We start from the raw sequence: 26,328 nt of genomic DNA on the forward strand, positions 1-26,328 counted from the left end.
TGATCCCGGAACGAGATATTGAATCAACCGACATTTCTTTCAAGGAAAGAGTAAACCTTCTGTGTCAATAAACTCCCTGAACTTTCTACACGGATTCAACGGTTTTCCCTCAAGGAATCATTTTGATGTTAAAGAGAAGTTTAATCAGTTTCCTTCAGCTGAGGAGAATCTTTAAAAAGGAAAATGATGTCACAACACGATCTGGATCTTATAATCCAAGTGTGTGTGTCTTCTTGTTTATACTATTATAACAGTTTGTTTTCATGTCTAAACAAGAAGGATCTGTCTCGACTGAAGTTCATACAAAACTCTGCAGCGAGAATTCTGAGCTGCTCTAGTAGAAGAACTCACATTTATTCGATCCTTAAAACTCTTCACTGGCTGTCAGTTTCTTTTGATCAAAGACAGATAAATTACTTTTCCTTGAAGGACGATAAATGACACAATTATAAATACATTAATAAATGTATGAAAACATTTGAAAATGTATATACATAAGTGAAAAGTTTAATTTACTTTTTCCTGTTTAAATATATACTTTTATTTATTAATTTAAACCTTTATTTAACTGTACTTTTAATTAATTATTTATTTCATTTAAAATGTATTTATTCATTTATTTATATATTTTGCTCTTTATTCATTTCCATTTTTCTACTTTTCATCTTTTTATTTTAACATTAAGCTGGTGATGGATTTGGCCGAATGTTTATACAATATATTTATCTATACATTTGAAGATATTCGAACAGTTTCATTTAAAAACTTCACAAAATAATAATTATAACAATAATCAACCTTTTAATATAGAAACAATTGAATTAAATGATTCATAATTTAATGCTTAAAAAAATGCTTCTGTGATTATATAAACATTTATTTATTCATGCATTTTAACATTTATTTATTTGTTCATTTATTTTGTCATTTCAACATTTATCTATTCATGTACTTTATATATTTTATTTATGTCATGATTTTGAACATATTTTCAATTCAATTATTTCACAAAAGATAATAGTAATAAAAAAAATAGAAACAATTGAATTAAATTGTTCATAATATATAATTAAATGCTTAAAACCCTCAACAAACATTCAACATATCCAATGTTAAACATTTGTTTATTTCTTCATTTAATTGTTAACGTTATTCTTTATATTTATATATGGAGTTTAATTCAATTATTTCACAAAACAACAATAAAAATCTACTTTTTTACTATAGAAACTATCGATTTAAATTCATTCATAATAAATAACTTGATGCTTAAAAAAAAACCTTCATTTTAAATCTGAAACATTTGTTAATTTAGAAAGGCGCTATATAGAGATTATATATTATATTATATTTAATTTTTAATGCATTTTGTTATTTCAACATTTATTCATGCATTTATAAATTTTGCCATTTATTCATTTACATTTTTCTACTTTTATTTATGTCGACATTTCCCTGGAAATTGATAAGTCCGGCCAAACGCTTATACAATATATTCATTCATCTATAAATTCTTAATTGATCGTCGTTCATAAAGCCACGAGTTCGACACGTTTGATTCAGAAAATACATTTCAAGTTAAATCTAAAAGATTTTAAGTTAAATCTAAAAGATAAAGTCATAAAAACGTCTAATACGAAGTATTTTCAGGGACGACAACGAAGTCTTCCTCATCAACCTCCTCACTCACCAAAACCACCTCAACGATCCGAGGGTCTTGATTTGAACTGGACTGATATCAATCTTGGTGGATCTATATCTCTCTCCCCCCCACTGGGCGAGACATCTCTCCATCTTTGTTTCTCATCACCTCCTCCTCCTCCTCCTCCTCCTCCTCCGCCTGCAGACCCCATGCTGAGAAGTAAAATATACATATTGGTTTTCCTTCCATCTGACTTGTGCCATTTGTGCTCAGAGATGGTCTCATCGCTTCTGCATGAGGAGGTCCAGGGGGGGCCGAGCCTGACCTCTGCCTCGCTCCTGCCATGATCTGCATACTCCTTTAACCAGGCAAGAATTAGTCAAAGACGTAAACGGCGAATGAGAGACTCTTTTATTCTGAGGTGATTTTAAAACATCATAAAACATCAGGTTTCACGTGTTGAAGACCTGATGGTTCTTGAGGGAGATGTTCTACTGTTTGCTGCTGGACAAACCCTGCAGGCGATGGTGCTCCCGCAGCCTGAGGCGGAGAAGGTCTGGTTAGAAAATCTCTCCACGGAGCCTCAGGAAGAAGAAGAAGAAGAAGAAGAAGAAGAAAAGACTGACCTGACGGCGTGGATTTTGATGAAGCCAGAGGCGTCGCACGGGTCGTAGTCTCCCTGGACGTCCATGCTTTAGAAAGAAATAACCATTTTAAATTGAATCAACATGGTTTGGAGGACAAAAAAACATTTAGCAAAACAAGGTTGAAGGTTCGCTTCCAGGTCAGGAGGGAACCAACTTGAAACTTTTACGCTTGGAGTTTCCCCTGTGTTGCGTGGGTTTACTCCGGGCACTCCGGTTTCCTCCCACCGTCCAAAGACATACAGAGGTTGATTGAGAACTTTGGGGAAATTGTCCATAGGTACGAGTGTGTGTGTGAATGGTTGTTTGTTTGGCATCCTGTCCAGGGTGTCCCTTTATCCTCGCCTGGAGAAACTGGGATAGGCTCCACCCCCCGCAGCCCCCAACAAGCGGAGCAGAAAAATGAATGAATGAATTTCAAAGGAGGAGGTGTGTGTGACAAAAGCTCTCACAGTATTGGGTTATTTTATTAATAAATAATTGACGAAATACGTGTAAAAACTGACTTCAGCCACAAAGTAAAATGGGGAATTTAGGCACAAATAAGAAAATAAAAATAATGTGGATGTAAACAAGCATATTCTCCGACACAGAAAGATTTCAAATGAGCAACAAATGAATCCATGAAAATCCTAATATTCTTCAGTATTTAGCTTGAACAACACGTCTTGAAAATCACGCGGTTGACGTTTATGATGCGTTACAACGTTTAACATTTTAACCCAAATCCTCCTTCACTCTTTTCTCCATCCATCCGTCTACCTCCCCCATTTCTCCCAGCAGGAGACCGTTTAGTCTGGTTCTGCTCGAGGTTTCTGCCTTCTAAAAGGTTTCCTCGCCATTGCCATGCTGTGATTCACTCATTATTGAGTTTCTGGGATCCGTTTTTTTTTCTCCACTATAGTATTAGTTTAACTGTAAAGTGTCTTGAGATGACTTTGTTATGATAAGACGAATTTAAATAAAATTGAATTGAAATGTTGAAGATTTCTGGAAACACACTATTTTCACAAGGTTTAAAATAAGCCTTTGAGTGTTTTATTATTTCATGATCCAGGTTTAATTCAACACCTAAATGAAGAAACGCTGTGAATATTTGCATGTTGAATAATTATAATAACAATAAAATAATAATGAAGTAAAACAAATTATTTATTTTACACACACTTTATTGGAAAAAAAACCCCGTAAAATAACTGATTAAAATAAAATATGATTTGAAAGCTAAAAGAAAATCGATATAGTGCGGTTGAATATAGAAACCAAAACAAAATATCAATATAGATTTGGTATATTTTTACTCCAATATATATTGAAATACATTCATATTGTTTTTTCCTCAATATGGGTCACAGCTTGAAATGACAGTGAGCGAGCCGGTCCTTCTGACCACCTACATTCTACTTAATACTCCTACCCAGTTTTGAAAAAAAAAAAAAACGGATAATTTTGTGTCGATGTTTGCCGTTACCATCTGGACCCACAAGACTTTTGAAGAATGTGTCGGCAGCACCAGCTACTACGTGGGAACGCTACTGCCACCTTTTGACTACAAAGGAGATAAACTCTTTTTTCCCCAGAGTCAGTGATGAATTAAAAGTGGGACAAAAATATTTGATTTAAATTAAAAGGCTGCTTGGCAGAGGTCTGCACTTCCAAAGTGCCTCTCTGTCCGTTTGACTGATGGATTCAAAGAATGTCTTCACATGCAACTTGTAGTTAACAATTTATTTATAATTCCTTTTTTGAGTATTATAATATTTGTTTATCGACCAACTGAGGGTGTTTTCATTATTATCATCTACATTTTGACTTTTTATTTCATTCATTTTCTCATTTTCATTTGGAAAATTTAATGATAGTGATTGTGTACAGACTAGTGTTTTCTCTCATCTGTATATAACACATGTGTGATGCATGTCATTCATGTGTTACAATTCTTTATCGTGTCTACCTCAAATAAAGATTGTTGAAAATGAAAGTCTTCGCCAGACTTACAGGCATCAAGTGGCTCCATTTAAAGTGGAAATAATAAGCGGAATAAGACGGTAACCGCTGAGATAATTGGATCATTGACAAGGTGTCGTGTTTGTCGATCGGATTCCTTCCACGCGCGCCGCAGCTTAGCATTGTTTATGCTAACGGAGAATCGATGACGAGTCTTGTCGTCCACAAAAGACTCGCTTTAAAACAATCCCATCAGATCGAGCCTCGATCTAAGTGAAGGATCTACAGGCCGGTGCGGGAGACGGAGTCACAGAGTTTGCCTTCGTGCCTCCGTCGAAAGTGCGTCGCCACAAAGAGTGTGTGCGACGTGCAATTATGTGCAGTTTCTACCTGCCGTGCCCAACACACTCCCCTCGCCCGGCCTCCAGCACCCACGACTCCGGCGTCTTCAGTCATTCTTCGGGAGCACTTAGCCAAAGATGAAATTGCCAACAAATGATAGGATAAACACTGTAAGTAGAAGGAACGACAACTAAATCATCGACTCTCAATACGAGGCTCCCTACCTGCCACCTGAACATGAGCAGAGTGTGTGTGTGTGTGTGTGTGTGCGCGCGACTCCCAGCAGAAACCCCTGCCGTCTAATTGAGAGCCGAGCTGTCGGGCGGGCGAGGGAGGCTGACATTTCAGTCTCAGACGGGCGCAGTGGCCGCCCCGTGTTACCACTGCGTTAATGACGCCGTTTACCGACGCCCGCCGGGAACCAACAGGAAGTCAGCAGGGAAGTCATGCCTAATCTGCTCTGTGTGCGTGTGTGTCGCCTTGGCGGGTCATCGTGTAATGATGAAATGAGTGTGTGTGTTTGTGTGTGTGTGTGTGTGTGGACGTGCTGCAGGTGTGTTGCGGTCAAGCAACGTCGTTTTATAGAAATGTCACTTTTCTAATTTGCACCTGATGTTATTTAAGAGTTTGGACACTACTATAATAATAATAATAATAATAATCTATATTTTAGATTCCATTAGATAATATGAATTAGTGATGTTAACTAAAAATGCTCTGAATGAATTGTTTTCTTCTGCTTACAGTTGTGTTTGTCAGATTCTTTGCAAATGTCAGTTTCATCTGGATGTAAAGGTTTCATTGTGCACTTGTATGGTCTCTAACCGCTGCTGCTCACGGTACCAGCCGTGTTCAGAAGTATCAAAACAATTTAAAAAAAAAGCTTGCCATTCTATCGGGAAAGAAAGTGTATATTATAATTACAAAAATCGTATTCAAAGACATGCTTTAGTGTTGGTACATTAGTGGGAGCTAAAAGAAAAAAGTAGGGTGTCATGTGGAATTGGCTCCTTGGCAGATGCATGCATTGTGTCAGTGTTTTTTTGTCCCATTTATTTTATTTTTTGTTCAACCTGTGGTGTGTCCCGAATCGTGCACTTCAATATTTTGAGTACTCAAGTGGGTTCACGCTGAACATTGTGCGAAGATGAAGTACACTATTCGCACTCAAGCATCCAGAAAATTGAGTGTGGATCGATGGACACTTTCCACCCTCAACGGCCGCCATCTTAGTCTAGAGCTACGTCGCTAAATGATGTAAATGTCTCGAGAATCAACTCTAATTTTACCACAAAACAAAAGTAATAACAAACTGAAACACAACTTAACAACTTGTTTAGATTGGCGAAAAGTGTCGGTGATAGTGTCCCAACAGCCATTTGCAATCAGCGTTAAAAAGTAATAGAAGAAGAAGTTGTCGAGTCATTTCCTGTAAGTGTGTAACAGCAGTGTTTGATTTGACACAGTACTACACTGTCGACATTATAGCACTGTCTTACAGTGTACTGTAAAGCAGTGTTCAGCTTGAGACACAGCACCGGTTTATCCTTTTTTTGAATAATTTGAAGGAAAATAGTGATTAATTTCTGAACTCCAGGAAAAGAAGAAAAATCTTCTTCACTTTCACATCAACAGCGTAGATCTCTCTATTTATTTGCTGGTCAGTAGTAATACAAGGTAAACATTATTTTTTCTCCCATATGACAGTTGTTTTTGATGATTTAAAGACATAGTGGGCTTGAGAGGTAAAGAGTTGCCGAGCTGATAATCACTTGGATGATGATGTTTGTTGATGATATGGTGATATAGTTGTGAGAAGAAGACGTTGGACAAGTGGAGGTACATCGAGGAAGCCAGTTGGATAAAGACAGAATAAATGTGTGAGACCAGGAGAGCAGTGGTAATATGGACAGAGATTGCAGGAGGTGAAGAAGAGAGTGAAGGTCGGGTGGAATGGGTAGAGGTGACCCACGACAAAGTAAGGTTATTTGTAAAGCATCTTTCTAGACCAGGGTCACAAAGCGCTTAAACAATCAAAAACAATACTCAATAAAATAAATACTTTAAAAGATCAAGACACATAACACAAACACAGGAGTTCCAGAAAATCAGGGAAAAGCTCAAATAAAAGTGTCTTCAGATGTTTCTTGAAGGAGTCAGTAGATCATCAAACACAGAGGGAGAGGAAGTTGATGATTCTAACAGTAGTGGGGTTTGTTTTCTAAATACTAAGTGTGTTTTTCTTATGTTTTCTATGTTAAGATATTTCAGGTGATTTCATTTACTTCAAAAATCACTTATTTTGGTATCATTTTCAACACTGTATTGAATCCTAGAAGATCTAATCCACTTGTTTGAAGATTCAAACGCTTCCTACACTTTCCGTCCAATCACGGCTCTCCTCTACAGGTAAAGTATCTGCGACCGCATCTGTGCCAGGGGTTGTCGAGACTTTGTTGTGGGACATTTGTAAGGAGCTTCTCTTAAAGCAGAACTTCTGGCTCCATCTGTCAGTGGCCCCCGAGGACTCGGACGAAACACAAGCCCTCTTGTCACAGTGACGTGTCGTCCCGCTGAGTAATGATCCTCGACAAGGTGAAGTATTGAGATGAGAACACGAGCCCGTCGCCGAGAGTCGGACACGAGGTTCCTTAGCAACGAGCTGGATGAATTACAACTTGTTTATCTTTCCACAAGTGCGAGACACTGACCGCCGGTCACTTGAGAGCCGGAATCTCTTCCAGGGAGACAGATTTGTGTGTGACGTTTAGACAAGCATGAGGAGGATCATCAGATTGATGGAGTCGGAGAGAAAAACGGAGGTTAATTAAAAGTATTAAAGCTTTTGGCTAGATTTTATTTAGTCAAGAATCACATTTTTATATATTCAGGATATGTTTAATTGCCTCTGCCAAGGAGATTATGGGATTGCCGTGATTATTTAATAGATAAGAAAATGATGGATGAATGTATTTCTATGACATTTTCAGCAAAGGTTTAAAATAATAGTTATTGTTCTGCGGTTCCATGTGGAATCAGGGACAGTTTTGAAGTCATCGTTCACTTGGATGGTTTCTAACCTGTTGTTTTATTGATTTTATTCTATGCCCCGTTTTCATAAAGCTTTGAAAAAATTATGTTCTTGGGGGAGGTATGCTTCATCTCAGTGCTAATTATTTTTATGATTTATCGTATGCGTTTTCTTTCAACAATTTCCCGAAGGAAATCTCCAGAGGGATCAATAAAGTTAATCCATTCATTGTAATGGATTTAAATGTTGAAAGATTGAAAAAAAAACATGCGTCTCAACAAAAATTCACAAATACTGAAATAATCTTTTGATGGAGATGAATAAATAGTGATTCTATATATATATATATATATATATTTTAATTAATAAATGAGTCTTTCTACTTTATGAATTTCCCTCAGTTTTTATACTGCTTCACTTTGTGTTTTGCAATATTTAAAAGTGTTTTAATATTTGTTGTGCATTACTTTTATCATGATTTAACTACCTAAACATAACTTATTTTTTGGACGATGCGCACTTAAAATCCTTACGTACAAACAATTTTAAATAGTGCAAAGCGGCAAAACAAATCAGTCAAAAATGTTGGTGATATAACCGTAAATACAAGTCCATTTAAAATTCATTCCTTCTCTCTCTGTACATCCAAACCCTTGTGATCATCAACTGTAAACTCTCTAATATAAGCTCATGTTATGTTGGCCAACAAAAACTATCCCTGGGTCAACACGGTCACATGACACCACGGAGCCCAATAATCCAGAGAACCTTATATTGTGGTTTATAATCCGAAAGATAAATCTCTAAATTACTGTAATAGACGAAGTGCTGGTAATTGAAATAGAAGCTTCCAAATAGATGCAACGTTTCTCGAGGGAAGTTTGCTCTCGATTGAATTGTTGGTCAGATTTGTGGTCATTTTATTCTCTGTTGTGTTGATTCTCTCAGTTACAGACGGCGAGACGATAAGAGCAAAAGTGGAAGATCGTCCGAGTGGAAGCTTTGCTCTTCCTGACCTTCCGTAACAAGCGTGACAGTCGGTCACTTTCCTTCCTTAAAAGCCTCCAGAACCAGCTCGCTGCTCCGGCCGAAACCGCCATTAGCGCCCGTGGCTGCAGGCTACGGGTGAAGTGTGTGACTGAAGTGGAGACGGACGGGGCATATGGAGGGTTTTACTTTGGTCAGTTGCTGAGCCTGCCCAGAGGGCATCGGGGGTCAGCCTCCTGAACAAACCCACTGTTGCCGCAGTGAAGGGGCCACAGAATGTCGGGGTGGGGGTCGAGGGCTGGGGGGGGGGGGGGGGGGGGGGGGTTAGGGTGCCCTCCAGGAATCGAGCTTGACACTTCTCTGATGTCTTTGTGAGGAAGAGACGGTTTAGTGTGTAGATGTGGAGGTCAGCGGCAGACAAGTGTGCTGACCTAACAACTGGCTCAACATGTGGAAGAGTCGCTCGCAGCTGCTGTACGTGCATGCACACACACACACACTACAATCACACACTAGTCACACAACACGACACCTGATTTCAAAACCACACACACGTACACAAGACAGTTCTGCACTCGTTGTTACCCCTTTTATGAACATCTATGGATGGTGAGACATCGGCACTTAAGGCTAAAGATAACAGACCTGACAAGATCTTGACTTAATGGACGTAAAGTTACTGACAACGATAAATATTTGTACTTTTTATTTATTTAAAATGAAGTCCAGAAGACTTTGTTCTCTTACATTTATTATTATAATTTTAGATGCTTTTGCAGTCAATAGCTTCTTAGCTCGACTCACCAGTGAGGTCTCCATCCTCTTGGTTTACAGCTGGTTTGTCCAGTTCTCAATGTATTTGTTTGTTTGTTTAAAATAAATGTTGGTCATCAGGTGAACTTAACCTCTTGTTAATCTTGTGTTAACCAAGAAAGTTATACTTACACCTGTAGTATATTTGTGAAAATCGATAATAATATTAAGGAAAAATCCCAAAAAACGATCAATTATACTTTGAAAGTCCAGAGTCTCGCTCACCTGACCAGCTCCTCGTTGTACAGGGACTTGACCGACTCTCGGCCCAGGATGTAGATCTGACCCTTGAAGACCGACAGCTGGACTTTACCCTCCACGTCCTCCTGAGATTTGGAGATGCAGTGTCTCACGAAGTTACACTCCGGACTGTACCAGAACCCTGGGCGCACACAACAACAACAACACACGGTATTAAAAACATTAAATATGAGAATTTTCCTTTAAACCATTCTGTGTTTTATTGAAAATCTTATTCTCAAATGATCACCTTTGTTCAACTCTTGAATTTCTTAATTGCAGAAGTACAGCAGGGGTGTTAAACTCAATCACACAAGAGGCCAAAATGGTTTACCAATCCAAGTCGTGGGCCAAACAGAATGTATATTTGTCTGATAGCAAGTATGATTTTTGACATTATCTACATTCTTTATAGGTTCAATTTTATTACTGAATTTATTTTCTTTCAAAGAAATTCCAGTTTTACTCGTATTGTTGACATTAATAATCTCCGTTTCTAATTTCTTATTTCAAAAGTCAACTAATGTGTATGATTTAAGTGAGTCTTAAATAGATGTTGGACTCTATTGTTCTAGTCAATATGTGTCTTTCTGTACAGAACTAAATATTTACGTTAGAAAATGACACTGAAAACACTTTTTTCTGGAGATGAAATCTTGTTTACCATAACCACACCCACTCTACTGTGATTGGTCAAACATTGAGGTTTGTCACCACGCATCCCAGAAGTCTCCAACTCCAAGGGACTCATTGTATAAACAAAGCGGGGCATGATTACAGCTGGCTGGAGGAGGAGTTGAGCCATTATGACATCATAATGGACTCCGCTTTTGTAACCTCTCGTTCGCCCAGATTTCAGACCAATTTTATAAAGTAATAAATTGAAAACATGGTCAAGATGAGTGCATTTTGGATTCAACATTTGAAATATGCGAGTCAGGAGAGTTGGAGTTTCACATTAGTTGACCTTAAAACACTGGCATCTTCATAGGTCAACATCTCAACATGGACATTAATCTTCGTTTATCTGAAGCCAACACAAGCTCAACCCAAACTTCCTCTCTGTGTGGCCACCTTTAAAGTCCAAGCACATTCTTCATTCCCATCCTTTAATGGTCTTCCTCTGACCCGTCCAGCAGAGCAGAGGCAGATGGACAATCGTGGAGTGTCCGCGCTCGGAGGTCAAGAACCGCTCAGCGGGAGTCCAGCTCTCATCAGCAGCTGATCCGTCCATGTTCTAACACCAGCACTTCCCTTTTGTTCGCTCCCTCGACGGTGTGTGAAGACACGTCACACACACACACCGATCCGACTCGGAAAATCAGAATCGAGGATTAAAGCCCAAACAGATGGCGAGTAAATTGTGACCATTAATGACCATTACTGACACCAGCATGCGAGTCATCACATATTTTAATCCCCGCTGCCTTTAATCTTAAAAACTCTCGAAGGCGACACCGTTTGGACGACCGTGTGTCTCTGGACGTCGTCTCTGGAGGCGATAATGGAGGCAGACTCGCCGTCGGTCTCTAATGGCTCTGATCCTATTATGTGGATGAAGGTGCAGGAGACCGGAGACCGGAGGATTAAGACACCTGAGCCAAGAGAAAAGCTCTCACACATCCAGAGACATAAAGACACGCGGTGTCAAAGTTACTCTTTAAATCAAATCTCTACTTAGGAGATCAGCGTGTGGCGACGCCACAAAAAAATAGTTTATGACGTTTAAAAATGAGGTAAAACTGCAGTATCGAGGATAAAAGGAAAGAAAACAATAGAAACCCTGCTCGAGTGATGGAGTTTGAAATCTCTGCAATAGACGTATAGACTTCAAAATGTTTGTGGATCCAGATGGAAGTGAAGATTTGATTATCTGTTCCTGGTTTTCTTATAATTTCCTGGCGATAATTTTGATTTGAGATATGTTGGCAACAGACAAACACAAATGAAAAACAGGATTCAGTGACGTCATTGAGGTTCATAGTTATTGATGCACTGACTTCTTTAAATTTAAAATATAAAAGTAAGTAAGTAAGTTTTATTTATATAGCGCTTTTCCAGACCAGGGTCACAAAGCGCTTAAACAATCAAAACAATATTCAATAAAGTATATACTTTAAAGGTCAAGATAAAACTGATAACACAACAGGAGTTCCAGAAAATCAAGGAAAAGCCTGAACAAATAAAAAGGTCTTAAGATGTTTCTTACCCAAATATTCAATCGACTACTGGTTATTTAATATCACCAGCATTCTCTGCACATCACACACACATAAGTTACATTTGAAAAGAAGGTAAAGATAAGAAAAAAACAAGGTTAATGTGTGCACAAGCTAATTAACAGGAGCAACAGCATCACCCCTTTACTTATGGTGCCAACAACATGACATGCCCATGATGCATTGCGGCAGAATCGTTCAGGAAATATGCAACGATTATTGAACTATAAAGGATTTTCCCAATGAGTGGCATAAAAAAGATCAGTGGTCAAATATTGATTTTCCTAATCCGTGAATCGCTGCCAAGGACGGGAGATTTGAGAGACTTACCGTTGTAGACCAGTTCTGAGAACTTGATCCCGAGTCCCTGCTTGATGCGTCTGACCTCCTTGTCCATGGTGAAGGTCTCGATGTCCAAATGGGACTGCAGGAGGATGGTGCCTCCCGGGGTTTCGTATATCCCTGCAAGTATAGATTTAGGTTAGATTTAAAAATAAATAAAAAGGATAACGTTTGGATCTATTATTTTGACTCCATCATCCACTTCTGTAGCATTTTTTGTACTGCAGTTTATTGTTGTTTTAATATTTATTATTATTTTTATTATATTGTATTTACATGTATTTTCAATGCATGTTTCCAATGTGTATATACGTTTAATATTTTTTTGATTAACTGCCAATCTAATGTATATGAAAAAACAAATGGCTGTATGTATTTCAATAAATTGTTTAATTTAAGGATATTTACTGCAGGAGTTGTTTTGTTTTTTTAATCACAAATGTACATTGAAATCTCCAGAGTTCCCTGCATGTGGAATTATTCTTGCCAAGCGTGTTGTACGTATGGATCTGAGAAGTTTTTCCAAGAACCGTCGTCAGTAACAGCAAGTGGCACCTTGACGGTAAACATCTATTCAAGGACACGTAAACCCAACTTTTATCTCGTCCTGCCGTATATACGTACATATATACGCGCAGGCGACAGCTCTATTAGTCGTCAGCGCTTTGAGTGACAGGCGTACGCGGCGCTCGCCGAGCCTGGATGAGGGTGTCGCGGCTAAATGACAGGGTAGGAGGCCCCTGCCAGCCTGCAGCCTCGACCAGGGCTCCCCCTAACCTGTAATTTACCCCCTCTGGACAGGGAGGGAAGCTGAGGGGAGGCAAGACGGAGTAGATGACAGGAGAAATGAAGCTGTCACTCACACGTCAAGCAGCACAAAAAAAAGGAGGGTTCGGGGAAAACGTAACGACGCGGATCTGACAACGAAAATAAAAGGCTTTAGCGTTAGCGAGAGGTGAGATTCAGGGTACTTGGAATGCACTTAAAAAAGTGCTTTCGAGGGACATATATGACCAATTACAACCATCCATAGAAACCAGATAATTGTAAGTAAGTAAGTAATATTTATTTATATAGCGCTTTTCGAGACCAGGGTCACAAAGCGCTTTAACAATCAAAACAATACTCAAAAAATGGTTGCCAGTATATTTCTATATATCACAAATATTCTATAGAAGTATATGTAGAGATGAGTGTATCCTCTTTAGCGTTCCTTTTTTCAATTTAATTCCTATATTATGTGGTTGACTTTTTTTTTTTATTCAATATTTTATATATTGAAAGGTTGAATTTATTTTCATCTTATCATTTAAATCAATATTTTTTATATTTAAAGGTTGAATTTATTTTCATCTTATCATTTAAATCCATATTTTATATATTGAAAGGTTACATTTATTTTCATATTATCATTTAAATCAATATTTTATATATTGAAAGGTTACATTTATTTTCATATTATCATTTAAATGAATTTTATATCCTTAAAGGTTGAATTTGTTTCGTTTTTTTAATAAGTTAATTTTATGTTTAATTTTTTTTTCTTTTTCAAAATGATTTATTTATACTTTTTTTTTATTTGACACATAGTTGATATGAGTTTAAGTATGAATTGAGTTTGATATGTAATAATAATAAAATAAATAAATGTTTAAATTACATTTTTTTTTTAAGTGTAGCCTTTTAAATGTAATATAATGATATTATAATTCTAACGATTAAAAAGTGAATTTCAAGAAAGAAAAATGTTGAAGGAATTTTTTTATAATTATACCATATCAAATTTAAAAGGCTACTAATTAAAAAAAAAAAAATCAATTGTTTTCTGAATCTGCGTATTAATAAATGTAATTAGTTTTGAAAATGTAAGATTTTTAAATTCCATTATTCAATAATAAATCTAGCAATGTTTCAATCCATAAATCCAATAGTTTCAACATGATAAAATCATTAATTCAACCATTAAATTCTGATGATCGTGTCGATATGAAGCAGTAGAAAGTAAGTGAAGAGCAAACATTTGATTTCACTTCATCAAAACATTGTTACTAAAGTCAAACGTTGCCAAACACAACACTTGAAATCAGGTAAACACAAATGTCACATCAAGAAGCTGCAGTTAAACCAGTGTTGCCCCAAATAAAGACACTTCATCCCCATTAGAAAAAGGAGACGCTCTTATGCTTTCGGCCAAAAACACAGATTAGCAATGCTGCTAATTGTCCTAAAGCCTCTGGTGCCAAAGACCGCTCGTGGCAGTTTTCGATGATCCGAGGTCCAGTCGGGACGCGCAGGGACGTTTCCGTTTGGCTCCATCAGATAAATAAGTTAAAACTGCCCCCGAACACAAACTGGGCTTAAGCGCGCCCAAAGTTAGCGAGCTTAGGAGGAGGAGGAGAGACAACAATGAAATGCAATCTGGGTAATCTGCAACACTGGAAGTTGAGTTAAGCTTCAAGAGGAAACACCTCCAGAGGTTTTTTGAAGTTTTAATCTTGAGAGATGCCAACCCTCGGTATGCTAACCATCCCACAGCCCTGCAGCGCCTCAACACGGGATTTATTTCCTGCCGGGATCAGCTTTACTCACCCTGGAGAGATGATAATAATAGAATTTATCGCACTATTTTATGTAGTATTTATAAAGTAACACTAACATATTGTCTTGTTTTTTTGGTAATAACAACATAAAGTTTGAGTTAATAATCCATTATTGATCAATTAATATTTATGTCTCAAAGTAAAGTATTTTGACATCAGTTAAAAAAAATAAAGATTCTTGCTCTTCTTTTATGGTAAATTACAATTTAGAATTTAAAAAAGGCAAAAGCTGCTTTATTTATTAGAGAAATTGCATCGTTATAAAATGATCCGTACATACATTAAATAAGAAAAACTACGATTTCAAAGCAGGTTTCCTTTTTCTTTTATTATTTAATAATACGTTTTCTTTACAATTACATTTTTATTAAACATCCCATCGGTCATATTAAAAATGCCGCCGCTGGCCCCCTAGTGTTGGGATATTGTAATGACAGTGTCGTAAATTCTCCGTTAAGTGGGTTTAAACAACTTGATAAAGACTCTCAATGGGTCAGTTTCCCGTTTTATAGTAAAATCTAAATTTAACAGGAAGAAAATAATATGGCTCGAGAGTTCTACTACATTGTTCAAAATTAAACCAATAATAACAACAATGTCTAGTTTATGCAAACTTTAGCTTTACGGTCTTATTTCACTTTTTTCCCCACTATCTTTTATCATCTTGTTCCACAGTTTAGTGCAAACAAATCCACGGCAGGGATGAAAATAACGATCTCACTCTATCACAGATCTCGGGGTCAAAGGTCGACAACTGTTTGACAGCTGGGAAATGCAAGTCGGACAAGACTTGGAAGTGGTTTTTGTCTGATAGCGACAACATTATTGACAAACCACCACGTCCCCGTGCGACCGTCTCCAAACAAATATGACCCGTCGGCAATAAGTATGACACGTCCTTCCTGCAATCACTGCTGTCGTCCATTGTTGCTCTGAGTGCCGCTCAGCAACAGACTGCAGCGACACTCCAAGCTTGTTATCCCACCACTTGTTCGCCGCATGCTCCTCCTCTCTATATTGCTGCCAGGCAGGAAAAATGCTTTAATCTTTTGTTTAGGTAAGAGCAGAGAAAAGTGGGCTCCCCCATTTTCCAATTTCTACCTGCCAAGTCCCACCGCAGCGTTTTCAGCCACACAATTTCCCCCAAAACGTGGACCGAAGAGTCAAAGAGAAGCGGTTTGTTTCTTCATCGACGATCATGTCGCTGCAGACATCGTTTGACGCGCAAACCTTAAGCAGAGAAAGACGCTTAAGATGCGTCGTAATATAACCCTCGGCACTAGTAAACACGGAGCGGATACCAGCGAGAATCTGGAGATACGATACTTATCTTGATACAACGCTGCGATGTATCGTGATACTGTAGTAACAAGGATATATTAGTAGTATTGTTGAGTACTTGACTCTGGTGTTGCAGTATTTACAGACCACATGACTCTTGACGACGTCGTAACTGCTTTCATTTGTTTTCAAAACAAAATATGTCCAAACATCAGCTTTAAAAGCTATTGCAGTCACTGTATCCTCTTGTCCTCAGTCATCGCAAGAAAGTTGGTTTCGCTGCTGCCATCTAGCATCAATAGGTTTAATTGCAACACGAAAATGAACAAATGCTGTGAATGGTCGAATGGTTATTGTAAAAAAAAAAAAAAAGTTTTTTTTACAGACACTAAAATTTAAACCATTAAGTGAAAAAAATTATGTTGAATATTGATCCGGTTTCATAAATTAATATAAAAAAAGAATATCGATATATATATGTGTACCAATATTTTCTTACACCTCTAAATCCTAATAAACAGTGCCATTACAAACATGGAAAGGAAACAAAAGCTTTTCTGTTGTAACATATGATTTAAAAAAAAAGAAAAGATAAACAGATGAGTTCACTGTGAGGGAGTGAGACAAAGGGAGAACGGTAGAGGCGAGTGAATATTAGTCGAGTTAGAATATTAGGCGGTAAAGTGGATTTTATAAGTCATAGTAGGTCAGTGTTGGTTCACCTTTTTTAAGCGTAATTCTAAACCATGGAACCAGGAGCCTCATGAACTAAAAGATCGTACGCACAAAAAACCTGACGACATGCTGTTCCACGTCAACATTCATATGTTATCATCAATAATGAAAAGAGCGTTAGAAAGTTCAGACTTCACAACAGGTTTGAAGGTGGCGTGCGTCCTTGTTTACTGCTCAGATGAATGTCAGAAAACATTTACATTTAACACCAGAGCTTGTGTGCATTTATTTAAAATTAAGTTAAGTGATCCATCTGAGAAAGGTTTAAAATGAACAAATATAACTGTTAATCATGTTTAAATTCATGTTTTCATTTGCATTTTTAGATCGGGAGAGAAAAATCATGGAATCTAGTTCATTTAAATATGATTTAACCTTTATCTAAAAAGTCCTTGGATTGGAAGTGCGTGTCCACATGTCATCGACGCAGGTCTTACCTCGAGATTTCATTCCGATGAAGCGATTCTCCACGATGTCGATGCGACCGACGCCATGTTTCCCTCTGAGGGAGAAACCGTTAGTCTGCAGTCAATCGTTCTTCAAGAACGTTCCACAGTTAATGAGCAAATGGATGAACAATTTTTCTATAAATCAAATTGATAAGATCTGCTTTTTAATTCCTTCTACATAACATGAGTAAAGATGTTAATGTTTAAGATTAATTTATTTTTTATTCATTAATTTCCTGTGCAGCTTATTCCCAATATGGGGGTCGCAGGAGGCTGGAGCCTATCCCAGTTTCATTGGGCGAGAGGCGAGGGACACCCTGGACAGGTTGCCAGTCTGTCACACACGCACTTACACCTTCAGACAATTTCCCCAAGTTCCCAATGAACCTCTATGTTTTTGGATCTGGGAGGAAACCGGAGTGCCCGGAGTAAACCCATACATCACGGCGAGAAGATAAGGAAATAATTGATGTCAACAAACATCTATTGATCAGATCCTTTCAATAAGAAATTTAATTTTCTTGCCTTTAAATAAAGGTTATATTGAATAAAAGTTATATTGAGTCTCCAAGAATAAAAATAATATCTCAATCATATAATCATATTTGACAAATACACATTAATTAGTTTGCACTGAGACGACGACGACTGAAGGAATTTAGCCTTTGATTTTATTTAATGCATGAAAAGAAAATGTCAAAATATTAGTGTAATGTAAAGGAAAACTAAAAGTCTAAATAGAATGAGTCATAGTGAACAACATTAGTTAATGTTTAGTTAATTACTTATCCATCACTCTTGTAACTGATTCACCTCCACTTGGCGTTCAACTAAACTCACCCGATTTCATTGAGGTACAGGAAAATGTCCAGCGCCGTCTCCTTTGTCACACTTTCCTTCTGGTTGACCACCTTGATGGGCACGCCTGCAAGACAATCCATCCATCATTTCTGAGCGACAACTTTCATTTGAGGTCAAAATACTGAAATATTGTTACACAAAATCTAAAAATCGATGGTCTCGTCTGACCTCAGAGTCAAAGAACGACAGTGTTAACCATGAAATAAAACTGATAATATCTTCGAGCATCTGAATATGTGTCAGGATCTCTCACTAAGTGAAATTAGCAAACCTTCAGCCGAGGACAAAGGAGGCGGTAAAAAGGGCTAATAAATTCAAAGGCTGCAGCTCTTTAGAAACCTGTGAAATCGAGGCAGGCCTTCACCTAATTCAATTACACACGCTGCTTTGTCAACCACGCTCTCTTTAGTGCTGCCAGTCTTTTTCACACCGCCGAGCGCTCGCATGCATGTGCGCCGACACGCAAACCCCTCGGTCTGCAGATTCGTCGCCAAAAAACTCTTCTTCAGGTGCACCTAAAAGAGGTCCCGAGACTCACACATTCCCCTTCACACACTTCCTCTCACAGAGTGCACATCCATCACTGTCGCACATCCACGTTTAAAAGACACAACAGAAACACGAGCGAAAGAGAAGGTGCCGAGCAGAAGGACCCCCACCACCACCACCACCAGCAGCAGCAGCACCCCTGGACTGGCATGTGAAGGTCTTGACCATTATGGGCTTTGTCGCTGGGATCTCGGTGGGAACACCTCTGGGCGCAGGATCGCCTACTTTTGGAAACGCCGCCCCCCTCCCATATTGCCAATAATTAGATTAAAAGTTCAATAAATTAAGTGTCTGAACGTGTGAGAATGGCCTTTTTTCGCCTCTCTCTTTCTCGCTCTCTCCATCATGCCTGTTTCATCATTCACTCGGCGCTCTTTTTCTCGCCGTGATCCCCTTTTCTCAGTTCTCCGCTGCCTAACAGTGCAGACAATGGGAGCGCAGACACAGTTGTAGGAAAAATTACTGCTTTACATTTTTCCCTCTCTGTCTCTTTTTCCTCTTCACCTCTCTGGCGTGAAAGGAGGGAGGGATAGAGGAGAGTGGTTGACGGGGGAAAAGGTTCCTGTTGTTAAATATTCTTTTTTAATCAGTGAGAAAACTTTGGTGAGAAAAGGCAGGGATGAAAAGGTGGGAGGGGGAATGAAATGAAACATTCTTGTGCTGATCTTGTGCTCAGAGGGAGGAGTAGGCTCAGGCCTTTGTGTGGACAACTAAAACAGCTTTTGTCATCGGGCGCTCAATAAAAGGCCAAGAGAATATGTGTGAAAATGGAGCGAAGGCCAGCGGAGAACCCGCGAAACCGTGTGAGGCTATACTACTCCATCACGGGCGTACAAAGAGCCATCTCCGCTCGCGCTGAACTTTGTTGAACCTGCTTGTTTTGTGGTTAAACATGTGCACGGGGAGCCTGGTAAAAACAATCCTTCGCCTGATGGATGAATACAGACGAGGGCGGCTCGTAATCACCGAGGAATGCTTTGGAAACAAGTTCATTAATGAATTAATCGGCGGTTAATGACGGAAACGCAGGTCCGAGTGTGATGATGATCACGACACACAACGACTCACGTGATCAGAGACACGTTTGTTTCTTGCAAATACAACTTCTAAGAAATATATATTACGTTAATCTACTGATTGAAGAACAAAGTCAAACTTTTTTCTGTGCATCTCACTTTAAGTGTTCATTCTGGATTAAATCACTAGTTTGAGACTTAAAAGACAACAATCTACGAGTCACTTTTACAATTTGCTTTCAGGAAGTTTAAGCTTATTTTCTTCACGTTTCTGAGCATCACGTCTAATGCTTGAAATATTTCAGCATCTTTCGCCAAAACCACTTATGTCCATGTAATAATTACTAATAAGATAAGTTATCAGGTGGAGTGGTTCGCTCGTGCAGAAAATGTATTGGGGATATATAATATATAATATACTGTATATAAATCCCCAGCATTTAATACACAGTTCTATCAAAACATATGTAACAAGTTAAGAAGTAACAAGTTATTCAGATACAGCATCTGTTCATAACTCCAGTTATCATCCAGTGAGTTCACATCACAGTTTAAAAACAAAAAATTCAATTCATTTGTAGCTTCTGTGCATTTGTTTACACACCCAACTACTGTATGTTCCTCATCTTCTATGAAGCACCGACATCTTTACAGGTCAAGATATTGGCACAAAATGGAAGTAGATTCAACATCGTATTTAATATCAACATAATAATCAATCTACTTCGATTGTGTGCAGTCTGTCCGACCACTTTAAATGAATTTGTAGACGGAATTCAGACCCGGGGCCACAAGATTTATATATGTCATCTAAATGGCATCAAGTTAAGAGAGCGCAGACCTCCGCCAAGCAGCTCATTTGCACTCATATTGCAATACTTTTGATCTGATGTAGTTTATTTATTATATTTATTTTACAGTATCTACACGACTCAAAAGCTTTTCTTTAGACGTGTTTTAACACTGCACCAGCAGCTTCAGAACCTACTTGCACAACACACAGTGGTAACAAGAAGAGAGGGAACTTGCACTGCAGCAACTTTCTGGACCACAGACGGTCATGAATCCCTCAAATGAATCGGGAGTCCAGATGGTCATTCCAAACACCACTAAAATAAAGTCATGTGTTCCTCGTTATCAACCTTCCCTGCAAGGTTTTTATAATCTTACTTTTATCCGTGAACAAAAATTTCACCATTTCTCTACTGATCAAGAACTTTAAATCTAGGTCGACAGTTAAATAAACTCAGATATGGTTACTTGAAATACAATTTGTTGCCTCGTCTGACCTCAGTGTAGAATTAAGAATGGAAAGAATTAAAGTAAAACTCTTAATGAAAATGATAAACTATTTAAAAATAAGTTATTTTAAGCATCTATGTACGAAAGGTAAGAAGTGACAGTTTTTCTACCAAGTGAAAATAGCCGTCCTCATCCCTGAATATGAAAGGCGAGCACAACCAAAATAAATTAACCTGTTCCAAGTCCCAATATCAACATTCCATGGAAGGTATTCCTATCCTCATTATGACCAGCTTGAATATTTCCTTTTCTAATTTTAAAGTATTAATTGTATTCATACGGTTTAGGGGTGTAGTTTGGAAAACAACTCATCTATTATTCTCTGCTCACTGTCATCAGTGAGCAGAGAAGCAGAATGAGTGCACGAATGCTCCTACCCAAGTGCAAAACAAATAGACTCAGGGACTCATTCATCCCTCGGGCTATTAAATTGTACAATTCTGAGTTCAGGGGCAGGAGTGGAGTGAAAGTATCTGGATGTTCTGTTATATGTTAGTCTTTGTATCCTTTGTCTTTGTTGTTTTTCTTTGGCCTATGTTCTTTGTCTTTATCTTTAGACTTAGATTGTGTCATCTTGTTCTTTATCTTTATGTTCTTCTTCTTATTTTATTTTTATTTATTATTTTGTATTGTTTATGAAAAATTGCTGGCTATTGGAAAAAAACAATTTATCAATAAAGTTTTACCTTACCTTACCTTATATACTATAAATAAAATAAAAAACGTGTTAATATGTAAACAGATAAATGGTTGAAACAGACTTTATGTACATCATGATCCAAAACTACTGCAACAGTTTTAAACCAAAGTGGGAGGCCATGAGGTAGGTGGTCATAATGTTACGGTCGCTGATTTATCTCTACAGCTCTCGCTTCATAACGGCCTCTGAAGAGCACATTTCAAAGTGTTGACACTTTTCACTGGCACATCTTCCCAATAAGGCCTCCGACAGTTTCCCGAACTCTTTTTTTCCCATCAGCACCGTGACCCATAAAGGCGTGCAGCGGTGTCCGATGTGAAGAGTTAGTGTCTCCGGGCTCATTGATGTCGCTGCTCCTCAGCCTCCACCAGTGGCCCGGATGAAGGGACATCTGTGCCGCTCGCCTCGGGCTTGGATGTTTCTCCTTCCATTTTCTCTTTGGACAAACATGTGACACTTTCTACCATTCATCCCAGGCCCTGGTGGCAATATATCTAATGAGCGCTTCTGTGACCCTCGGGGGGCCTCGGAGTATTAGCGGGACTTAATGCTTCCGGCCTGTGTTCGGACCCCGGGGCGGAACACGGCAGGTTCGGACTACGTAATGCAGGGAGGCCTCGTGGGGACGTCTGGGTGGTCAGGAAGGGTGATAAAGTGGCGTTGGGTCAGCGTCGGAGCTGCAGGGCTGCCAAACCGCCAGCGTTAAGTAAGAGAAGGAGGCGGTAAGTACCAGCACGTAAACACTGAGCTCATTTGAAACACGGCAACACCCGTCATTGAACGCCCCAGAGACCCTTCACGTGATAGTTCAGCCAGAATTCAAACGTCATTTTCTACTCACCCTCATGTCGACTGATTATTTTCAGAGTAATCTGTTCCTTTTTAGAGTTATAGACGAAAATGTTTGTTCATTTTAATGTAGCGACTGGAGCGCAGTTTTCTTCGTCTTCCTCTTCGTCCAAAAAGACACTTAAAAACATCCAAATACCTCCATAATGCTCGTCTGTAACGTCCATTTTGTATTGAAACTTCGACAAAGGAAAGTGTTCAGAAATAACTTAAATAAATCTGTAGTTTGTTTGTCGCAGAAGCTTCATAATTCTAGGTTCTACTCCAATTGTATACTTATTTTAACACATTGCAGGTGTGCAAGATCTACAGTGATAGCTTCTGCTACAAAGAAGCCTAAAATACAGATTTTTAAAGTTTTTTCTGGAACAATTCCTCGTGTCAAGGCTTCAATACAAGATGGACGTTGCAGACGAGCAGTATGGAGGTATTTGGATGTTTTTAAGTGTCTATTTGGATGAAGATGAAGACAAAGACAGCTGAGCTCCAGTCGCTACATTAAAATGAACAAACATTTTTGTCTATAATAATATAAACAAGTTACTGTGAAAATAATTACAGAGGGAAAAGCAAAGAAAACTAAACTTGCTTTAACTACTCAAAGTCTTGTGCACTTTTTAAACTCTGTTCATTAGTGCTCTCTAGTGACATCTAGCATATGCTTATTAAACACGATGACATTACACCAAGGCTTTTCCACTAAAAATTTCCCAAGGGCCAGATTTTCGTAAATATGTTCAGGATGTTACATCATTTTCCTAATGGTTTTCAGTGACACCGCAATCTTGGTTGAATTAATGGCACTAAAAGACATAATATATGTCTAAACAGCAGCTTTAAAAGCAGCTGGACACGGCTGGACAGTATCCTCTCGTCCTCAGTAGTCGCCAGGAAATCGCAGGATTTGATTCTTCCTTTAACTAGAAATCTGATGTATTTTACACACACTTTATGTAAATATAAACTATAAGAACTAGATTTAAAAAAAGCTAATTAAAGAAGCTAGTTAAGAAAACATAAATAAAAGGATATAAAATACATTTGGATAAAATGACATAAGTTGCTGTAAGATAATTTCTTCTATTATTATTCTTAAGTCATGATTACAATCCTTCATGAGGAAGTTACTTAATATATTATTTCCAGACACTTTTGCACTTTAGTGCAGTTATTTGTTGCATTTTGGTTTACTAGACATTAACCCTTGTGTTATCTCAGGGTCAATTTAAACATTTCTTTTGGGGCCTACGGGTCACCTTGACCCTGAGATAACACAAGGGTAAACTTCCTGTGTGTATCGGCTAATATCGTAAAGGCTACACAATATTCTAGGCTCGTAAAATACTACCTTATTTTCCGCACTATAAGGCGCACTTAAAAACCTTTAATTTTCTCAAAAAACGACAGTGAGCCTTATTATCCAGAGCGCCTTATATATGAACATTACCTGGTGGGTGACTCGTTTACAAACACTCATGACTTTGCCCCGATTTACGACGCAACAACATCATGGGGGACGTCTATTGAGTAAGATTACTGCCACCGTTTTGAGCGAGTGTGTCTTGGTTGTTGTACACTCAAAATCACTCTGCTGCACGCTCAACCAGTCATACACGCGTGCTCTAGCTGTCATACACGCGCTCAACTTCACTGCTGCGAAGTCAACATTTATCTGCTCACAACACCAGTCTCTCGCGTTACTGCTTGAAGCCTTTTAAAAATCATTTGAACATCGTTACCATGGTAATGAACGGAGTTGTCAGAACGCTTACTAAATTTTGACTTTATCTGAATGTTTTGTTGACATTCCCTTTAGCACAGCTTTATCTATTGGATGCATAACGCAACCCCGGTCAAACGTTTGACTGCATCTTTTATTCCATGTGCCTTATAATCCGGTGCGCCCCATTTATGAAAACGGTTCTAAAATAGGTCATTCATTGAAGGTGCGCCTTATAATCCAGTGCGGAAAATACGGTACCCATAAATCTGAGACCTTTCCTATTAAAGGATCAATACCATTCATGTTCTTAGTTATAATTGTCCTAAGATAATGTTGCAGAACATTCACTTGACTGGGAGAGAGTGTGGTTGAGATCAACAGGTGGAATGTAAGTGAAAACACAAACCGTTTTTGAACTCGATCTCCAGGACATCGGGAGTAGCGGGGGCATCTTTGGGGTCTCTGGTCATCAGATAGAGGTCGAGCGGAGCGTGGCTCTGAAAGACAGAAGGTATTAAAAAAAGGCTTTTGATAACTTCTTCAGAGACCAAACGTTGGAGCCGTAAATGACTTCTGTGAGAGGAGATAATGGACGGCATGAGACGAGGCGGGGAGAAGAAAAGAAAAGATGAGGCGTAAAGAAGCAGAATCTAAAGAAGCCATCTGGAGCCAGCATATAAAAAAAAGGAAATCAATGTTCCATTTTTCTCCTCTATTTGGCTTGACTCTCTCCGAGTTGCCCTTCGCTGCAGGGGAAGGATAGCGAAGGTGAATTGAGAAGGAGACAGTGAAAGGGCAAACGAAAAGAAACGACTCACATCCACAATTATAGTGAGTCAAAGCACACCTGGTGATACTCTGACAGAAGCTAGTGGAGCAACAATAAGTGCTTGATAATATTCTACCTGTCTGAAGCCAAATCTCAGACCCGCCGATTCCAACACGTCACTTCCCTGCACCACTATAATCTTCCAGTTTCGGCTCCGTCGGCCGACATCCTCTGCTCCTCTTTTACTGTCAGACAAAGTGTGCCCACGACAAATCTCCATCCCTTTAGGATCCACTAAAAAGTCGTCCGAAAGAGACGGACGCTTGTCTTTTTTCCAGCTGGCGGGAGCCCGGAGCGATTTCATCCGGTGGGACATGAAAGAGCGTCGGCTCCTTCAACAATTACACAGCATTAGGACAGCACGATGGCCAATGTGTCCTGAGCTGAGGCAAATTGCAGGGGGACTATGCAAAATAACTACTGGGTGCATTTAAATGGAAAGCTTTACCAGACACAAAATCATCATACAATAACTAATCGGCATCCTCTCGCCTGTCAGGGAGGAGAAAACGAGCGGCGCAATCACTTCCCTTCCTTTTAACTAAACACCGAAAATTGACTGAGAAGGCGTCCGTCTCCCTCTTCTTTATTTTCTGCATCAGTGCCCTGAGAGATGCCAAATGAGAGCGAGGGGGAAATGGCACCGCCAAAAAGCCTTTGATGCATATTTCTCAAGGGGGAAGAGCGACTGAATTTTAAGCAGAGATGTACGTCGCATGTTGTAAATGTTTGTGTTTAACTGGTTTGAAAGTATTTAGTGGTTTAAATCATAGGTTGGAACAAAATGTATATTTTACCCAAACTGGAATTTTAATATCGTCTTTCCTTTCTTTGACGGTCAATTGATCTTAATTCATTTTCACCTTCAGTTTTACCTACTAGAATACTTTGTAAAACTGTTGGTGGGAATCTGATGGGCCACATAAAATGAATTTGGTGAAATAAATTTGGTCCATGGGCCACTAGTAGTAATAGAGTTATCAGGAAATTCTCAAATTTTCAAAGGAAACAGGGAAAGAAAGAGAGTGTAATATGATGGTAAATTTATACACGCAAAAAGAGTTATTTATTAAAGCAAAACATGTCGTTTTATTTCCATTTCTTTTCTTAACATTTGTTTGATTTGAATATCTCCAATTAAAATCTTACGAGAACTGTAAAGTAAACATGTCAATCAAAAATGAAGGTACTTCACATAATAAATGGTGTTTAAAATGTGTTTTGATA

At 38.6% G+C, this 26,328-nt stretch overlaps 1 protein-coding gene across 1 annotated transcript in view; it reads right to left on the reverse strand.

Moving 5' to 3' along the window:
* Positions 1–2,039: 2,039 nt before the first annotated feature.
* The window catches only part of ass1 (argininosuccinate synthase 1), a 45,050-nt gene continuing 20,761 nt past the window's right edge, over positions 2,040–26,328 (reverse strand). The window contains exons 9-15 of the mRNA XM_087792438.1: positions 24,679–24,769; positions 18,113–18,197; positions 17,261–17,325; positions 12,196–12,327; positions 9,632–9,788; positions 2,269–2,334; positions 2,040–2,182 (exon numbers count right to left, since the gene is read on the reverse strand). Of these exons, the coding sequence (XP_087648564.1) occupies positions 2,134–2,182; positions 2,269–2,334; positions 9,632–9,788; positions 12,196–12,327; positions 17,261–17,325; positions 18,113–18,197; positions 24,679–24,769 (645 nt within the window). The 3' untranslated portion in view covers positions 2,040–2,133. The remainder of the gene's footprint in view (positions 2,183–2,268; positions 2,335–9,631; positions 9,789–12,195; positions 12,328–17,260; positions 17,326–18,112; positions 18,198–24,678; positions 24,770–26,328) is intronic.

This window comes from Callionymus lyra, chromosome 5, assembly GCF_982586985.1.
Source record: "Callionymus lyra chromosome 5, fCalLyr1.hap1.1, whole genome shotgun sequence".
Taxonomy (NCBI): Eukaryota; Metazoa; Chordata; class Actinopteri; order Syngnathiformes; family Callionymidae; genus Callionymus; species Callionymus lyra.